Here is a 20538-nt window from a genome sequence, read left to right as displayed (position 1 = left end):
GCTCAAGTTCGATATCTAATTATAACAACCTCTTTCTCAACTCGAAAAACAAAAAACTTCTTATATATTCGATATTGGAAGAAACGTTTAAAATAAGTTTTTGGATAAAAAGATTTATTATATCACAATTAATTAACCAAATCTAATATTATTATCAATAAATTGCTTAAACATTATCTCATAATAATTCATATTTTAGATTAAGTAGGTTACTAAAGAAAATCGTGTATAAATAAAAAAGGTGGCGTATGATTTTATAAAAAATTATTCAAGCGTTTGTTCAAGTCTTCATCTCTCCCGGGTTTTTTTTTCCTTTTTATTGAGTAAACTTTAAGGTACGCTGGAATATCAAAATCTCTCCTCCTGCGTGATCTTTAAGAGAGATTTATGTGTTCTCCGTCTCTCTCCAGTTGTTGTGTTTCGCTATTTAGTACTGATTTTTAAATGTTTTTTTCTTTTTATGATTTTCTTCCTAAATTGGTTGATTATTTACTTTTTTGGATTCTTGGGTTTTGAAGCTGGGTTTGTATATATATATATATATAGTATATAAAGGTCAAGTCTTTGCAATTGTTTACATCTTACTGAGAGAAGTGTTTGTGCCATTAATTTACAGGTAATTATTGGATATTGTTATTATTATTTTTTATTTTCGATATGGGAATTTTGTGTGTATAATGCAAAGATCTCTCCTAATTTGTATATCTGAATCCGTGTTATTGAGATTTGTTCAGGGTGGAATGATTTCTGGTGCGTGGGAATCGTTTTAAACGTGATGCATTGCTTTAGAATTGTGAAAGATTATTATTTTTTGGGGGTTTTGTTTTTTCTTTGAGCTTTATAGATTTTTGGGTCGTGTTATTCATAGTAGAGAAACTAGTTTTTTTTAGTCTTGCCCCGTAGATTAAAATCCTGGATTCGCCCCCGATTTTTTGTCAGTTTAAATCGGTGGTTTGCCTGGTATGATGAAGGTTCATTGATGTTCATAGACTTTTCTGTGACTTGATCTAATGAAGAGACTAAAGCTTGTTTGTCTTGATTCCAATATGCCTTCAAGTTTTTATTTTTCAGCAGTTGAAGAGTAGATAAATAGACTTGTTCTCTCTTTAATGTTTGCTGCTTGTATGATATGTTTCATGAGAATTTGAAAATTGTTGTGTAGTAGTTAATTTTTCGCTTTAATTTCTCTATTCGTTTTTTGAGACCATGAGTTTTCCAATATTTAATTGCTAAAGGAATGTGTTTAAATGTTCTGGGTAAATCAGGGCAATAGACTGGTCTATATCATTATCATAGAACTCATGCTGATTTTTGAGGACATTCACAATCTGATTTGTATGTGGTATTTGATTTGAAATCGATCTGGTTTAAAACAGAATTCAGAAACCGAAAACAGGATCATATAAATGGCCAAGGAAGCATCAAACGGAGGAAACCATATCACCACCAAACCACCTCCCGAGCCTTCACCTTTGAGGAGAGCAAAATTTTTTAAGGTTCGATGAAACTGAGTCTGCTCGCAGATCAGCGTGTTTTTTAAGCTTATGTCGTTTGGAAAAAATGCCCTTCATCTTATGGGCTTGGTCATAGTCATAGATGATTTTAACAAAATTCAAGAAGATGTTTGTATAATTTGGATTTTGGAAGATTATCTAAGAGCATTCCAATCTTCTTGGTTTTTGTATTCATTTTATAAAATAAAGAAAAACATAGCACTCAAAAGTATCTGGTTGTATTCTAATGTGTGGGACTCTGTTTTATTAATGACTTATCAATGCAGGCAAACATGAGAATTTTGGTTACTGGTGGAGCTGGATTCATTGGCTCTCATTTAGTTGATAAGCTGATGGAAAACGAGAAGAATGAGGTTTGAACTCTCGCTTTTTTAAGTTATCTCGCACTACCTGTGTGAATTACTAAGTTCGCAAATTCGATGAAATTTTTTTGATAATTTTTTTTCCAATGTGCTCAGGTTATAGTCGTGGATAACTACTTTACGGGATCGAAGGAAAACTTAAGGCAATGGATTGGTCATCCTCGATTTGAGCTTATTCGACATGGTTGTTTTCCAGATATCCCATTTATGTCATAGTACTCTTTCCAGGTCCCTTGTTTTTTTGCTAATCTTTATATTTCGTAGATGTTACGGAGCCATTATTAGTTGAAGTTGATCAGATATACCATCTTGCTTGTCCCGCCTCACCGATTTTCTACAAATACAACCCTGTCAAGGTCAGCCCCTTTGACCACGAAACTTTTTCTGAAAAAAATCATAATGTGACGTTAATAGTCCGTTTTGTTAATAGTCCGTTTTCTTTCCTTTTCCCGTGTAATGTTGACAGACAATAAAGACTAATGTCATTGGGACACTAAACATGTTGGGACTTGCCAAGCGCGTTGGAGCTAGGTTTGACAACTAGTTCGACTTTTTGTTTTATTATCCTTTATTTCCTTACTTGTGAATGTCGATTACAAACACAATTGTTTTACTAGGATTTTACTGACATCAACTTCAGAGGTTTATGGAGATCCACTTGAGCATCCTCAAAACGAGAGTTACTGGGGCAATGTGAACCCTATAGGTATCCCATCTAGAAATCTACATCTTATTAATCTCTGATAGTTTGTCCTCGATATCTTGGTATAACCTTACCATTCGAATTAACACTTTAAATTTTTCTCAACTAATGATAATATCTGATGACATGCTCGATAAAGTGTTGAGAGAAAACACGCATGCACAGTGTTTAACTACTTAACATGGCATTGCAGGGGTCAGGAGCTGTTACGACGAGGGAAAAAGGGTTGCTGAAACTTTGATGTTTGATTATCACAGGCAACATGGAATTGGTACTCGTCCTCCTCTTTCCATTAGTGTGACCGCTAGCCATTAAGTACACTCCTGACTAATATGAAATCATAATTTTTGTACAGAAATACGGATTGCAAGGATTTTCAACACTTATGGACCACGAATGAACATTGATGATGGCCGTGTTGTCAGTAATTTCATAGCTCAAGCTATACGGTAACTATCATCTCCCTCAATACCCGGATGTTGATTGCCCCCCTAATGTTTCCGGAGAAATATCTGAGCAATATTTGTTCTCTATACTTTGTATGTAGTGATGAACCTTTGACAGTTCAGTTACCTGGAACACAGACGAGGAGCTTCTGTTACGTTTCTGACATGGTACTAAGAAACATCTTGTGAAGCATCTTTTCAATCAATATTTCATTCCTTACTCGATTTCCTTTTTGGTAAGGTTGATGGTCTTATTCGACTGATGGAAGGAGATAACACTGGACCGATAAACATAGGCAATCCAGGTTCATATTTATATACATTCAATCTGTGAACATATTCAAGTTTTTTATTAATTGTTCATTAATGATACTACTCTCAGGCGAGTTTACAATGCTGGAGCTCGCTGAGACTGTGAAAGAGGTAACTTTCTCAAACTTTTCCATGTTCTAGTCATATTTATCCATAAACACTACAACTTTACACCCTCTGATGTTTAAAGAACCGATAAACATGATTGTTGTTTGCATGATTTGCAGATGATCAATCCGGAAGTGAATATCATGACTGTGGAGAATACACCTGACGATCCTCGACAGAGAAAACCTGATATAACAAAAGCTAAGGAACTGTTAGGATGGGAACCGAAGATCAAACTACGCAATGGCATTCCTTTGATGGAGGATGATTTTCGCAAGAGGCTTGAAATTCCCAGGAAGAAGTGAACTCTACAACGCGAGCTTCATAGTTGTGATTTTTTCCTTTACATAACACTATTATCATATGTTTTTTGAACTACGGATCTTAAAATTGGTTTGCTTTATTTCTTATACGACATACATATAAACAATTATACATATTGGGATTTTTTTGACTATAGACAAGGGGAAATATTTATTTTGCATGATTATCAACAATATTATGGAATTTTTGCAATGATGAATATTACATGCTCTTACATACTTTTGAATATATTTTTCTAGTATTTAGTATATATTTGGGAATTGATTTCCACCTATAATAATTATTTTAATTAAAAGGATAAAAGTATATCTTATTTCATTTAAGAAAACTCATAACAAGGATTTTGTGCAGTAAAATTAGTTTCCACCTATAATTATTATATCAACTATTAATCTTTTTTTTTTCCCAAATTCTTATAAATATTAAATTTTTTTCTATCATTTTTTATGATTGTAAGATTGATAAAATTTAATTAATTTTCATCAAAATAATAAATTAATTAATTATATATATATATTATATATATATATATTCCTATCCAATCACAATAGTGGGAAATGATTTTTATACAAGTTATATATTGTAAAAGTCATATATATATATATATATATATACAAGTTAAATCTATTAAAATTAAATAGCTGAATTTAATGATGAGTAGGAATACATTGTAAAATGAATAACTAATCTTTTGTAAAATTTTAATAAATGTTTCAGATGTAGAGAAAATATTGTCTCAATTTTAATTGATCATATAGAATGCATTGAAAATTGAAAGTGATCAATTTTTATGATTTAGTATATTGATTTTATGTCGCACAGTAATGGTAATGGTTAGGTCAAAGAAATGTATTAGTTCTTTTTAAACAAAGAATGTATTAATTCAGCTTTCAATTTGAGTTTGATTTTGTCAACATGCTATATATTTTTTTTTGATTTTTCTTTTATCATAAAATATAAATTATCAAATAGATTAAAATGAATTTTTTCTCAACTACTTATGTATAATATCAAATCATATACTCCATTAAAATGTTTTATAAATTTGTATGATAAAGTAAAAGGTCATTTGCATAAACTTTTTTGTTGGGTAGAATAAGCGATCATATTGGGTAGAGCATTTGCAATATTGCGCTTGAGCTAATGTACTATTTAAAAAATTTGAGTTGGACCGTTACTATCATCTATATCTTTTGGTGTAACAGTATACTCTCGGTCCTACAATTTTTACCGGAACCAAGTTAACAAGTTTGATTCTCATTGATTGCAATAAGTGTAATTATTAGGAGAGAGATCGTTGGATATAATAATTATCTTTGTTGGGTATAACACAAGAGTTGTTGTATGGTTTAAAAGATTTGATTTGTATCGTTACCATCAGCTATAGTTTTTGGTAAAATGGTAAACGTTCAGTCCTACATTATTCGATTGTAAAACTAAAAGAAACAAGTTGCATCAACTTTTAGTTTTGAATGAATTGGTCCCTACATATTACCCGATTTTTAAATTTGGAAGCATTTGATTCTTTTCAAATTGAAAAAATACACAATATAACTCATGTAGGTATTATTAACTAAAACATTTAAATGAAATATTGGATTTGTAGATCATCACAATAAGAAATAAACAAAGTGTGATCCTTGAGTGAGAAATGAGATCTTCAAAGAACGTTATAATAACCACAATGAAATTGTTGGTTGCAGAAACACTAGTAATCTTGATTTTGATGATAACAAAACTTGTTATTGTGTTTTTAACATATTACTCAAGTGTGAAGTTGATACATCAAATTGGAAGCTGGAACTTCAATTTCGCAAACGGCTGAATTCTGGCGAAGTGTAGTATTTTGAAGATATCTTACAAAACAAAGATCGAAATGACCTAAGACAAAAATGTTCGAAAAGCCAACTCAATTATCTACCAGTCATATTTCAGGCCAGTAGGACCAATTCGAATGTTATCTAGGTCAAACCGCTGATTGAAGTGCAGACAAGACATTTCGGATTCTGCAAACGGTTCAAAACGAGCAACGTTAGTAATTTGCCCATATCTCTCAGATGTATGATTCAAATGACAATCCGCCAACTTTTTTGATCAGAAAACTCAATTTGAAACAAGTTGTCTTTCACGTCAGTTGGGAAAAATTGAATGATATCTAGGCCAAACCGGTTGCTGAATGACCAAACTGATTGCACAAAAACAGCAATGAGCAGTTGCGGTATTTTGGTCATATCTATCAGCTCGCTTATTGGAATGAAGCGATTCAGTATGCGTTGGAAAGATAAGACGATGATCTACAAATCATCTTCAAGAGTCAAAGTTCGAATCGAAGCTTAAGATTCTGATAAATGGAGATGAAGCTACTGGTTCTGCACATCACACCAGGGGAGCTGCGGTTGAGACGCTGACCAGTTTTCAACCGCTGACCAGTTTGAACCGCTGACCAGTTTTCAACCGCTGAACAGTTCAACCGCTGATCAGTTTTCAAACCGTTGATCAGTTGACCAGTTTGAACCGTTGACCAATCGTTGACCAACCAGTTTAAGCTCGGGAAAAGGTCCAGCAAAGCTAATTTGACCGTTGCAATTTCACACAGTACGGAAACTTTTCAAACGGTCATATTATTGTGTCTAACGTATATATATAATTGTTGGGGCCTATAAGTACAACATCTTGAAGATGAAACAAAAGCTTTGCAAGGGGATTCAAAGCATGGGCAGTTAGCATGAAGAAATCTGCTAGTTGAGAGCACAAGCTCTTGTGTGAGGATACATTTGAGATGTACATTTTAAAGGATAAATTTCTCACACACAATCACTCACACATATACAAGAAAGTTGAACTTCAAAGTTTAGTTGAGTTAGTCTTTGCACAAAGATATTAAATATTGTGTTTGTAGTCTTGGCATAAGAGACGTTAAACATTATACGGATTGTGAGGTTGTGGCCTACAATTGAGAGTGTGCTAGAAGTTTCAATTAGGCACGAGATAAGTCCTAAGTTGAAATGGGTTTGTACAAGATATTGTATAAATCAAAGTCTTCTAGTGGATCCTTCCCAAGGAGAAGAAGGGGTGACATAGGAGTTGTTAATCTCCGAACATCCATAAACAAATTTGTGTCTATTTATTTATTGCATTTAATTATCATTTTCATTGTTTTAAAGATACATTGTTGAAGCATTTTATGTGTTCTTCAAATACCAAAATATTGTATACCAAGTGTTTGATAAAATGCTTCAACTAAAATATTTTTACTCATTCAACTTGATATATTTTAAATGCTTTACAAAATCTTTAATCGGTTTCTACGAAGGATTATTTCGAGTGTCTTCCGCTTGATTTGAAAATCAAACTCGATTTAATTTATCGGTGTTCAAATTTTGAAGAACAAGCTATTGTAGCTTTTAAAATCAAAAATTTGAAAGAGTTCATTCACCACCCTCTAAACTTTTTCTCGATCCCAACAGAAATAATGTACCTATATGCATTTATCACTGTATTTTGCAACTAAAAGGTCAATAAATTTTTCACATATTATTTTTATATCATATTTAAAATAATTATTGTTAATGAGTTGCACTTTGTTATGAAAAATCATTGTGAATTCATTGAATTTGAAAATTCTTATATCTACGTATATCATATCTTAATGTATTAGTCTAAGTCTAGATAATGAGAAACCACACAATTATTTTATTCATCTTTAATATACACAAATTATATAGTGCCGATTAAGACAATAAAGTAGAGTATATGTTTACATACAACAAAATATATAGACAATAAAAATAATAAATAAAAGTATTTTTTTAGACATGAATTTTTATTTTATTTTTTGTTTTGTAACTTTTCATAGGAAGATGAAAAAATAAAAGGAAAATATATTTACACAAAAAATAGAAATGGAGGAAGAGTTGTCGTTTTTCATACTGTGAATTCACTTTCCAAAATAAACATATTATACTCGAAAGTTATATTTAATATTCAAATGTTATAAATACAATAAATTTTTCTTAAACTAAGATTACACAAATTTTCTCGTAAAATGTATAAACAATTAAGAAAATAAATATATTATTTTTTGTAGATAATACCAACCAGACATTAGTAATTTAATTGTATTCCTTATGCTTATGAGTTAATATTAAATGTTAAAATAGATGTCATAAAAGTCACTACAAAGTGATTTATTGACAAAAATATTATTATTATAAATTACAAATAAATGACAACATTCAATCAATATTTTTTTATCAGTACCTCAATACTTTTATATACTGGCAGATTTTTATAACAATATTCACTTTATGTTTTATCAAATATATATGTCTAATAAATTAAAAATAAATAGGAAAATAGTAACATCCAATAACAATGATTGTCATTTTATATAAAAAAAAATAATAGCCAACAATTTGTAAATAAAAAAATTGTAGATTGATTGCTTAAAAAATGTAATAATTGAAGACGATTATCTTTATATTTGGTTAACTAATTTTGTTGCAAATTCTAATTATTCCAATATAGTTATTTCAAATATATATACTCTGTTTCTTTTGGTGAAGGTTGAAGGACTCATTCGATTCGTGGAAGGAGATCATACAGGGCCAATTAACATTGGCAATCCTGGTTTATGTTACCACTCAACTTCCAAACCAAGATTCCGATGCTAAAATACTATTTTTGAATCCTTCTGCATCTCAAATGAAAAATAGCAAAGTTTTTCTACTCTTACAGGTGAATTTACGATGCTGTAGCTCGCTGAGACCGTGAAAGAGGTAACTTTCCGAGTTTTGTATATTTTGGTGGGGGATTTCCGCCAGAGGCTTGGAATTCCTAGGAAAGATTGAACTACTTCTACTATGTTTTTCGACATGTTACTGAAAGAGATGCTCTATCACTCAAGTGATTTTTCTCTTTGGTCGGCTCTTACTCACAATAATTGAACGATGAACATGCAATACTTGCATTGGTGCAATTTTGATAGCATATAACAAGATGGTTCGTACTTCTTGCTTTGTTAAATATCACTTTCGTTCTTTTTTTTTTAGCGTCTGTCTCGTAAACCTCATGGAACTCCAAAAAACAAAATAAAATGAAAAGCATTAATTAAAGTGATAAGATGATATTCACTGCAGAAGAGAGTTTCTCTTCTTCATTTTAATGTCAAATATGAACATTTGTAGAACTTTACACCGATGGGAGGTATGATACTTCAAGTAAAATCTTCTGCAATGCTTGAGGCTTTGAGAAAAAAGGCGAGTGGTCGGAACCCTTAAGCTGGAAAGTACGTGATGGCGGATTACATTCTATCATGTGTTCTTGAAGTGGGAGAGGAATGGCAAAATCTTCATCTGTTTTGATGTAGAATCTTGGAATGGAACCATAGTTTGCTTTAGAAAATGTGAGCTTCTGTGCTAATGGCCCAAAGGGTATAGTTCTCATGGTTACTGATGCCAGTGCAATATCCTGTGTGTGAAGACAATAAGGTTCAATAATTTGATCAAACGTGGATGTAATAAAAAATGGATAAAAATATATATATATTGTAATTTATTATACGTTTGGTACGCAGAGTAGGTATCTTGTAATACGATCTCACGCATCTTTATCTGTGAGACGGGTCAACCCTATCGATATTCACAATAAAAGTAATACTCTTAGCACGAAAAGTAATACTTTTTAATGGATGACCCAAATAAGATATCTGATCTCACAAAATACGACTCGTGAGACCGTCTCACACAAGTTTTTGCCTGGTATGTATAGGTTGAGCGTCGATTGAGCAATCATATTAAAAATTTTAAGATATTACTATGAAATGCATACCTTAGAAGGTGTACGGTTGAACTACGTGAGAATATATAATAGGCGAAATTGTGATTTTGATTGTAGTGCCCAAATTTAGTACACGTATAACATATGCATTTATTTAATTGTAAAATCATTTATTTAAATTTAAAATGATTTTAATGATGCATGATTGATTTAAATTGCATTATTTTAATGTATATGTGATGCACGTTAAAATATTTTTCGAGTTTCATGTTTCAGACGATTATTCGATGCGGGATCGAGGAAGAGACCGGTGACGATTTTGGCAATTTAAAATGTGGTATTTATTTTAAGTTGATGATGGGGCATTTTTAAATAATTTATTCAGTTTAGCATTTTAAAAGTCTAGTTTATTGATTTTAGTGATTTTAGAATCTTAAAACTTTTAAAGTCTAGCACTTATGCATATTATTTTTTTAATTAAGGGATTTTAGTGAAGTTAGTCTTTGATTAGGATTTTTCTATTAGCATTTTATTTGCAATTTGATTAGCAATTTTTAATTAGCCTTATTAACTCCTAATTAAACAATATTCCCCCTTAATTATATTAATATACACGACACACACACATATACCACACAATACACGACACACACACATATATCACACAATACACACACATACACATCTATTCATTCATATTTTTTTTTTGAAAAGAAACCTAGGGTTCATATCAATACAGCAGCCGCCCCTTTTCTCTCAAATTCCAGCAAGGTTTTGTTGTGTTTTCTTCAAAGAAAATCGAGCCACCATCGTCCCGGATCAAGCCTCACTTCCTTCCCGCTTCGGTATCATTATTACGGTATTTCAAATCATCAAAGGCACGTATATTCTGTTATTTCTGCATCGATCTCGTCATATTATGTGTTGTGTTATTTTTATGCGTAAAACTTTATGTATGACGTTCGTCGTTTGAGCAGAAAATGGTTTGGATCAGTTTTGAAATAATGTTTAGATCTGAAAACTCGTTTTTGCTGTCTTTTTAAATACTGCGACTTTTCGGTCGTGATTCTGAGAAAACTTTCAACACGAAAATTGTATAACTTTTTGATACCTTCGATTTGACAGTAAATTCGAAATATTTGGATAAAAATTGAGTGAGTTATGATGTTTTTCGTAGGACTGCTCAAACTACGTTTTTCAGAAAATTATGTATTGATGTGTTCTCGAGATTTTATTGTTGTAGGCTTCGTTGAGAATCGACGGGTGATCGTTGCTGCGTCTAGGTATGCTTAGTATGATGTTAGATTGTTATTGATATGTCGTTTAGTGTCGATAGGCACTCGAATACACTAGAAGCCGTAGGTAGTATTTTGGTGTCAAAATTTAGTTTACGGAATTGTTGCTCGTTTGGAGTGCGTTGACGTTTGGGACATTTTTATGGAGTCGAGTATGGATCATAGTGTCCTAGGATGAGTCTCGAATCTTTGATCACTGTATGTGTAATTGAAATTGGAGAGTATAAGTTTATTGGTCGCGGAGTCCAGTTGGTTCGGCGCCCGAGCGGTAACTTTTTGCCGCCCGAGCGCCATTCTTTCTGTCCGAGTGTTCTTCCCAGTAACCTCGGCGCTCGAGCGGAAATTTGTTACCGCCTGAGTGCGGACCCTGGCGCCCGAGCGGTAAAGTTTTACCGCCCGAGCGCCACTCCTTCTGTCCAAATATTTTGTTCTTTCTCCTTTTCAAGTTTTAATAGTAAGTGCATGTCTTTTATTTTTGAGAAATGTTCACACATCATTTTAGAGATTGTTCGGGGTTCGATTTCATGGGTTATTACGACGATTTAATGAGGTCAAGTCGCGAGAGATCTAGAATGTCATAAGATATTTAATTACTTCGGTGGTGAGCACGAGTACCTACGTCTAAGCTATGAAATGTAAGTGCATTTAATTACGTTAGTATGTGCAGCAGCGGCCCCAATCGAAGTCCAACGAATCCCTCAACGCCAAGTAAGTATGTTCGACGTGCAAAGAAAATATTTTCAAATTTTTGAGGTATGCTAAATGTCTTGTGACCAATTTATGTATGGGGTTGGAAAGCGTTAAATCATGAACAGGGACCAACCCACCCCGTTAAATTATGAACGGGTTTAGATCAGGATTGGAAAGCGTTAAATCATGAATGGAGACCAATCCGCCCGTTAAAGCATGAACGGGGATCTCATGTATGTGGCAGTGGATACGTCCCTGTCATCCCAGTACTGTGGTTTAGTCTGGTCAGGCGATTATGTTATAGGTCACTTGCTTTGAAACATGCCTCTACGCAAAATAATGAAGTTATGTATGTTTAAGTATGTTCAAATATGCTAGCATGTTTAAGAAAAGTTTATGTTGATGGCACGTCTAAGTATGTATGTACGTATGTTCAAATTTTATATGCAAGTTCAAGTTTTGAGTATGTATGTTCTATTTTCAAGTTGCATGTGATTTTATTATGTAGTACTTGTTACTTTCAGTTTATACGTGTTGAGTCTTTAGACTCACTAGACTTGATCGATGCAGGTGAGGATGTTTATGAGGAGACCGAAGGTGGGGACCGAGGAGCAGGCTTGGACTGAGTGGGAGGCTAAACCCGAGGATTGCTGCCAAGATCTATATAAGTCCAGGAGGTCTTGAGTTCTAATCCTGGGGAGGTAAAAACTCCAGTGCCTGGTAATGGGATAACCGTGAGGGGACTTAAGCCCAATCGGGATAGCCCATGTGCATTACACTGATAATATATATTCTATTTCTGATTTTGAGTTTTTATATTTTTCAAATTTCAAATTTGATCCGATAATATTGTTTTCTTTGTAATTTTATTCATATCTCCTGACATGGTGCCTACATTGCACTGATTTGCATAGACATCAACAATCAAGCAGAAAAACGATTAAAATAGTCAAAATTGAAAGATATATGATTAATATTTTTTAACAAAAACACCAAAATCTCAAAAAACATAAACATACACAACCAAAATTGTAATTTTCCCGATATCACATCGAAGACGTATAGTTTTTTAAAAAGATTTGTTATTGATTGAAAATTAAATAAACTTGAAACATGGTGACAATTGACAAACCTCTTGAGAGAAGACATCGAGGGCACTTTGGGAATCAGCCAACATAGTTGCAGCAACAAAAATTGCTTTGGAGACTTTGGTTGGATGCAATTCCATTGCATAAGAAACACAAGCTCCACCAATATCATGTCCCACCAATATCACCTACACTCGTATACCAACCAAATTTTAGACCCAAAAAAATAAAATAAAATAACATTTTCTTTTATTGATGGATGAAAATTTTGATGATTATAAAGCATAATAAGTTTTTTATTTAAAAAAATCTAAAAAGAATTTATGTTTGACCATAAATTTTTAGAAGAGTCTCGATGAGAAATACATCTAATTGATCTTAACTAGTTGAGTAGGTCTCATGTGAGACGGTCTCACGAGTCTTTATCTATGAGACGGGTCAACCCTACCGATATTCACAATAAAAAGTAATATTTTTAGCATAAAAAGTAAAATTTTTTCATGGATGACCCAAATAAGAGATCTGTCTCACAAAATATGATCCGTGAGATCGTCTTACACAACTTTTTTCCTAACTAGTTTAAAATGAAGACTTATGATGTAGTTAGATAGACATACAAATATGTATGATTTGACTATTTTGTCGCTTTAACAAAAATATAATTGATGATAATGATATATATTATAAATCATTAAAAAATATAACTGTTCAATATCACGTTTTGGGAGCTCATCATGCAATCTTATTGCTCCTAAACAGATAAATAATAAATCATTTACTATGTTTATTTTTGTGTTATAAAACCCCTAATTTATCCAGAATACATGTTTCATCTAATTCAATTCATATTTTCAACATATATTTCTACCATATTTTATATTTTTCGACAATCTTTATTTTTACCTCAACTTCTAGTATTCCCAAAAAATAACTCAATTTTTAAGTTATACAATTGCTCAATAAATTTACCACATTGTCCAACAAAGTGGTTTGTAGATCATTTTTCATCAAAGTTCCAAGTTAGGACGAGTATCCGGTTTGATGATCGAATTAAGGTCTCAGATTCAAAACTCAATTGTAAAAATGTTATCCTCCAACTAAAAAAAAAAACTCTATAAACTATTAAAAACTTAAATAATCCAGCGTAATCTGACATAATATTATATTTTGTCAATATAAATGAAAAAAAAAACAAAAAAACAAGCCCTGAATTCAGATAAAACTAAAATATAACCAAAGAACTTCCCATTGAATGAGAGGGAAAAAGCTAACCTGTTTGCCATCTTCAAAATCGACAAGGAAATCAAGAAGTGGCTTTGTGTATTCTTCTAAAGTTGTGATTGAATTAATGTCACAAAAGTTGGCGCCAGAACCAGTTAGGTCTATGGCATCAACCCCACAATTGACTTCTTTCAAAAGTGCAATGATTTTGTACCAACACCAAGCACCAAATCCTCCTCCATGGACTAGTACAAAATGTTTCTTGTCATTCCCTTCACTTGTTAATGATTCCTAAAAAAAACATATAGGCCACACACATTAGCTAGGATGGCTCTTTCTAATAAGCCTAAAATTATCTACCATAAATATAACGTCCACCAATCGTGTCCGCCTCACACTATATATGCATGTACAGCCACCAAGTATGCATAGATGTGGGTACAGCCGGTGGAAAACATATTAAAATTATATGTGTGCGTATTGTATCAACATTATGAGTGTAAGCTAACACATTATATTTGGCCTTTAATTTTCCATCTAGGGGAGTTATGCTAGGTTCAAATCTCCCAACCCCAATGTATTAAAAACATAAACATAAAAATGGTTCATCTTATTTATATTGAAGTGAGAATAACATTGCCCACAAAAGACAGTAAAGAATGTGAAGAAATTAAGATATGTCTACATTTAAGTTGTATTTGGATTGAACGATTTGGATTTGAGATGTGAAAGGAAAAATTGATACGACTTTATATTAAAATTTATTTGAAATATAATATAATATTGATTCAAAAAATAATTAGTTAAGCACTTAAAATTAATTATAAAATGAATTTATTCAACTATATATTTGAAATCCATCCCTCCTCTTCAAATCCATGCAATCAAAATGCATCCTTTTTTTCTTTTTCTTTTTTTTTCAAATTTGAATTCCTTAGGTACTTAATTCCTCTCATCTTAGTCAAAAAATAAAATGCAAAATTAGTTCAAATCCCGGTTCCTATATTATTCTTGCTTATTATTTGTTGCAATTTCGTCTTAATTTGAAGCTTTGAATTTATTTTTTGTACTATACCCAACAACACACAAATAAGTCGAATCAAATTCAAGCCAAAATTATTTTACCCGACAAATTTGCAAGCACCTCTCGGTCATAAAATCTGAAACAAAAAATAATTTTAAGTCACATTTTGAAAATTTACACGACTTTTAAAATAACAAATACAATTAAACTTTAAAAATATCTAAATAATTCCTTTATTTTAGATGTTAAACTCAAATAAGAAAAATGTAGCACGTTTCAACTTTAATTTAATATCCATGAAAAAGTATTACTTTTTACTTTTTATGCTAAGAGTATTACTTTTTATTGTGAATATCAGAAGGGTTACTCGTCTCACAGATAAAGATTCGTGAGACCGTCTCACAAGAGACATACTCTTTCTTTGGTACACGTTGCCTTCCACGTTAATGAATCCACCACCATATTTAATTTATACGTTGTATTTTTCAAAGAAAGAAATTAATTAATGGTAATCAGTGGCAACATGATATTAATTCATTGAATTAGTATACAAAATCAGAAGAATAAAAAAAGATAACAAAATACAAATATTAAAAAAATTATTTCAAGGCTAAACCTGAATAAACAGTGGTGAGGATTGCTGATGAATCGAACTCGAAACCGAACGCGATCTCATGGACAAATTCTTCTGCTTCTTGGAAGATGGTGGGTTTTTGGTGGACACAGAGCGGTTTAAATGGAGAAGGATATCGCTGTTGTTCTGCAGGTGATGCTGGTAAAGCATGGACGCAATTTGGGCTTGTTGTTTGATGTAAGAATCGTCGAAAATCTGATCGGATTTTGACGAGGAAGACGGAGGGGATGGCTCCTTTTTCCTTGAACTTTTGAAGGAAGAAGGTGACATCCATGGCGGAAGAAGATCGAAGGATGATGATGGAGGTTTGGGTGTTCTCTGAGGTGTCTGGAGAGAAGCATGTGAATGAGTTTCCCATTGCATGAACATTGTGTTTTGTGTTAGGGCTATGGGTTTTATACTTATTAATGTAAGTGTGTTTTTGTCATTTCACTAAGTGATAAAAAATATTTATTATCATTTTATTTAGATTATACAGAAATAAATAAAAACTTTTCTTTCCTATTTTCAACTAAATATATAATTGAGTATTTTTTTTTATGACATGGTATTCGCAGATACTATTTTTCGGATGTGTACTTAGTATGCTCAAGTACGAAAAATGCAAATATGCTCGAGTTGGAAAAACTTTGGTTGGATTCCGAATTGAGATCGGGACAATATATAATTGAGAATATAATGGTAAAGATAATGTGGATGTTTAAAAATATATATAACTTGTTTCATTTTACATGTGTGTCAAAGATAACTTGGTAACCACCATAAATTAGTCACACTATAATCCAGATAACAACTTTTATATTCCATAAAACTTTAAAAACAAAAATTTGTGTGAGACAGTTTCACGGGTTATATTTTGTGAGATTATGCTAAGAGTATTATTTTTTATTGTGAATATCGGTAGGATTGACCCGTCTTACAGATAAAATTCGTAAGATCATCTCATAAAAAACTTACTCAAGCTTTAATATAAAAGTACACAAGGATTTAAAATATAAATTTTAATTTAAAGAAATATATATAGTAATAATAATGGGTGCCCATTCCCTCACTCAATTGCACAGCAGTGCAGGTGACAACGTTGAAAACACAAAATTGTTGACAAAAGGAAACTTCGACATCATGGGGAAATAATAATATGATAAAATAATAATATTATAACATATCACATCACAAAACCAAGTCAAAGATAGCAACGTCTCCGACAGCAAATTTTAAAGTCTTAGATTGTCTTGAACCGACGGATTCCTTCTTTCAAGAAACTCGAGAAATTTCGCACTCCTTTTTTGTCCAGATTGACAAAATTTTCTTAACTTCAATCTTGTTGTTATTCTTTCTTGATATTAGATAAACACTTCAGTTAGTAGATTTTATATTTAAGAAATAAAAAATATAATTGATTGTTGCGAATGAATGATGAGATTCAACATCCTTACGTCACCTCGCGTTTGACTCAAATTTTACAATAATTGAGTTTTAAAAAATATATTTTCTTTACGTTTTAATTTTATAGTCTCCTCGTTCTTTGTTTCATCTTACGAGCCAAGTGGTGTCATAGTTACGTTGAGCATGCCGGCCGGATTTTCGAGTTTTAGACAGTGAGTTTAGAAAAAAACGATTGAATTTTTTTAAATACAGAAAGTTTGGTCTAATTTTTCAGTCACTATTGAAAATTAGGATCAATTGGGCTTCAATCAATTCGCATTTATAGAGCATTTAATTACCGGACCAAATTTGGTAATGTGCAAAAAATAAAAATAAAAAAGTATACGTTGTTATTTATAATGTTATTTTATAAAATATCTCAATTTTATTTTTTTCCAAAACGAAAAAATTTGTATAAAGAACACTAATATAGAAAAAATTATATTTTTCAATCATGTATGTTTTTTTTTTTCAATTGTGATTCTCTACATTATTAAATTGAATTGTAGTCCAATGTGCTTTTAATTTTTTATATTTTTAGTAAATTTTAGTCGGGAATACTAATGTACATGCGAGTATCACACCGGTATCAGGTCAGCATTATGTCGTCCACTTCGAAATATGACAAAATTATCAGGAAAAAACAAAAATGACAGATAAAATTAAATTTGACAACATGGATCAATACCAAATCATGAAGAAAAAATAAACACAAACAAAGTTACAATTTTCCCTACTAATATGCAGAAAAATGAATCAGAAGCAACAAATCAATTTTAATTCTTCTTAGTTAAAAAAAACCCTAAAGTTTGGAATTAGGAACCCAAAACATACAGGCTTCGAGAGTCGGGCCATGATTTTCTTTCTTTCAATTACTTTTTCCTGAATTGAGTAATAGCAGTTATTCAATATATATTTTTAGAGATTATACATATACATATACATATACACACAGTTAGGGAAAAAAAGCTTAGACGATGGTGAATGAAATTACTTAACAATGTTAGCAGATTTTATAAATCAAACTGTGTTAGCAGCTTGAAGTAATTTTCCAACCAAACTAAGTGATTCGAGCAACTAAAAGAAATAAAGTACGAAAACAACTCAATAGACAAATTGAACAAAATTTACGCATAAGATAATATCGTGAATGACAGAAAATAAAGAGATTCAAAAGTTTGTTTATGAAAGCTCGAAGACAAAGCTTCTAAGTTTCCAATTTTTATGTTTCTAGTATGATTCCACTGGAACATTTGATTAATGCAACATTTGTACAAAACCCACTTCAGCTCGGTCCAACAACTCTTTGAGCTGAAACTCTTCGAAACTACATATCAATTTCGATTTGTTTAGAAATAGATTTTCTGACAGTTACAAGTTTCATACTACTCTATTCAGTTCAATTATATACATGATGAGTGATAATAAAACAAGTGCAGGTCATCTTGGTATGATTTAATTTTTGAGAGATGCTAATAAGGATCCAGAAAATTTTCATAACTATGCAAAGATTTAGAGTATCAGTTGTCTTCAACATTTCTGATGCATTTCTCTTTCATAGATGATACCCAGGGATGAACCCATCAAGATTCGGCCCAAATTCCCAGCCCATCATTAAGGCCCACAGGTGAATGGCCCATGACAAGCCCAGGTATACTCCTATAAATACGAGGTTGGAGCGTATGATTATTGAATTCAATATATTGTTTTCAGCAGCACCCTTAGCTGCTCCCCCCATATATCCTCAGTCACTGACTTGAGCGTCGGAGGGGCTACGCCAGGACACCCTCCTGGCCCCCTCCTAACGATCTTATTTGTGATTTCAGGCTCAGGGTAATTTCAGAACCTGCGTCTGGACTAGTGACACTTGCCGGAATCGGACCCTAAATTTCCCGTGAGTATCACTTGGCGCCGTCTGTGGGAAAACTTGAGTTAATACGTAGAGATGGCAGGCAGGAAAGGAAGTAGAAGAGCTACCTCAGCATCATCGCGTCCTCAGAGGGGACCCGAACAGTCTCATGTTGAGACAAGACAGGAACAACCGCGTCTGGAGACGAGACATGAACAACCTCGCCAAGAGACAAGAGCTGAGCAGCCCCGTCACGAGACGAGGGTTGAGCAAACCCGTCCTAATGAGAACGTGGGAAACTTGACCTTGGAACAGTTGGGCCAATTCATCGCCCGTACAGTAGATGAGGTCATGAGGAGGAACCAAGAGTCCATGGGTGCTGGGGAACAGGCCCCTCGTCAGGAGCATGAGGGAAATGTTGAAGTCCACCAGAGTAGGGTGGAGGAGACGCAACCCATACAAAGTGGAGAGATTAGTGAGATGGGGGAGATGTGGAAGGAGATACGGAAGTTGAGGGAGCAGGTAGGGAGTAGGGCGCCGGTACCCAAGAGAGGAAGCCCTTTTTCACTAGCCATATTGGAGGAAGGGCTTCCTCCGAATTTTCGACAGTCGAATGTGGGAGAGTACGATGGACATACTGACCCCGAGGAACACTTGGGGAGATTTGAGAATGCGGCCCTGTTACATCAATATTCAGATGGAGTCAGGTGCAAGGTGTTCCTGGGCACGTTGGTGAGGTCAGCCCAGCAATGGTTTAATACCCTGCAGCCCAACTCCATACAGTCTTTTGACGATTTTGCTACAGCTTTCTTGCACAGATTTGCCAGCAGCAAGAGGCACCAGAAAAATTATTTGAGCCTGTTTGTGATGAAACAACAAGAGAATGAAACTTTGCGAGAATTTGTCCAGCGTTTCAACAGTGCAGAGCTGGAAATACCAGCGGCTACCCTTGACATCATGATAAGTGCCTTCACACAAGGACTGAGGGGAGGGGAGTTTTTCAAGTCGCTGGTCAAGAAGCCTCCGTTGAGCTATGATGATCTGTTGGCTCGAGCTGAGAAATATGTAAACTTGGAAGATGCCCAACGGTACAGAAGGATGGAGAGCCGGCCTGGAGGAAGTAGAGTTGAGAGAGCGGAGAAAGGAGGAAGGAAGAGGGGTGCGGGGGAAAGAGATGAAGACAGAACTAGTAGTAGAAGACAATTCTCATCCCATGTTCCCCTAGATAGGAGTCGGGACGAGGTGATGGAGGTGAGGGAGCCCGCGGGGAGGTGGGAGAAGTTGCGAAGGGTTGGGTACAGTGCTAGATTGTCTTCAAGGGATAGACGAGAAGGATCCTCATTAAGGAGTCGACAAAGGTCTCGCTCGCCCCCTAGGCGTGGTCCAGGCCCTCCATGGATAAATCAGAGGATCGGGGAGCAGAGAGGGGAAGGTCGATGTCAAGATGTCCCTCAGGAGCTCGTCGAACCGAAGAGGGGAATGAATGAGGATAACCATCCTACGAGAGGAATGATTCATATGAACTCGGGGGGTGCTACTGATGGAGACTCTGGGCGAGCTCGGAAGGCACATGGGAGAAGGTTGGAGAACTTTGAGATATCTAGGGGTGCAGACTTACCACAAGATCCCGTCATCAGCTTTGGGCCGGAAGACCTCCGAGGCGTTGTGACTCCACATAACGATGCCTTGGTGGTAACGACCACCATTGCCAATTATGATGTGACGAGAATATTTATTGATAATGGAAGCTCCGTGAACGTCTTGT

The 20538-nt window shown here is 33.7% G+C and overlaps 1 protein-coding gene and 1 pseudogene across 2 annotated transcripts; one reads left to right on the top strand and one right to left on the bottom strand.

Moving 5' to 3' along the window:
* The first annotated feature begins 204 nt into the window (after positions 1–204).
* Positions 205–3882, top strand: LOC142525205 (UDP-glucuronic acid decarboxylase 6-like). Of its 2 annotated transcripts, none has more exons than XM_075629396.1 (13): positions 205–335; positions 1377–1496; positions 1781–1867; positions 1973–2060; positions 2141–2232; positions 2343–2407; positions 2494–2582; positions 2773–2850; positions 2935–3028; positions 3127–3193; positions 3267–3330; positions 3408–3448; positions 3565–3882. In XM_075629396.1, exons 2-13 carry the CDS (start codon positions 1407–1409, stop codon positions 3748–3750), a joined length of 1041 nt encoding a protein of 346 aa, XP_075485511.1. In that variant the 5' UTR covers positions 205–335; positions 1377–1406; the 3' UTR covers positions 3751–3882. The 2 variants fall into 2 exon arrangements, with proteins under 2 accessions (XP_075485511.1, XP_075485510.1); XM_075629395.1 differs by lacking the exon at positions 205–335 and adding an exon at positions 409–616.
* A 4871-nt stretch (positions 3883–8753) lies between these two features.
* On the bottom strand, positions 8754–15857 carry LOC142525600 (putative methylesterase 11, chloroplastic; annotated as a pseudogene).
* Positions 15858–20538: the final 4681 nt, after the last annotated feature.

Source organism: Primulina tabacum, chromosome 14 (assembly GCF_025594145.1).
Source record: "Primulina tabacum isolate GXHZ01 chromosome 14, ASM2559414v2, whole genome shotgun sequence".
NCBI classification, from domain to species: Eukaryota; Viridiplantae; Streptophyta; class Magnoliopsida; order Lamiales; family Gesneriaceae; genus Primulina; species Primulina tabacum.
This window is presented reverse-complemented; position numbering and strand designations above follow the sequence as displayed.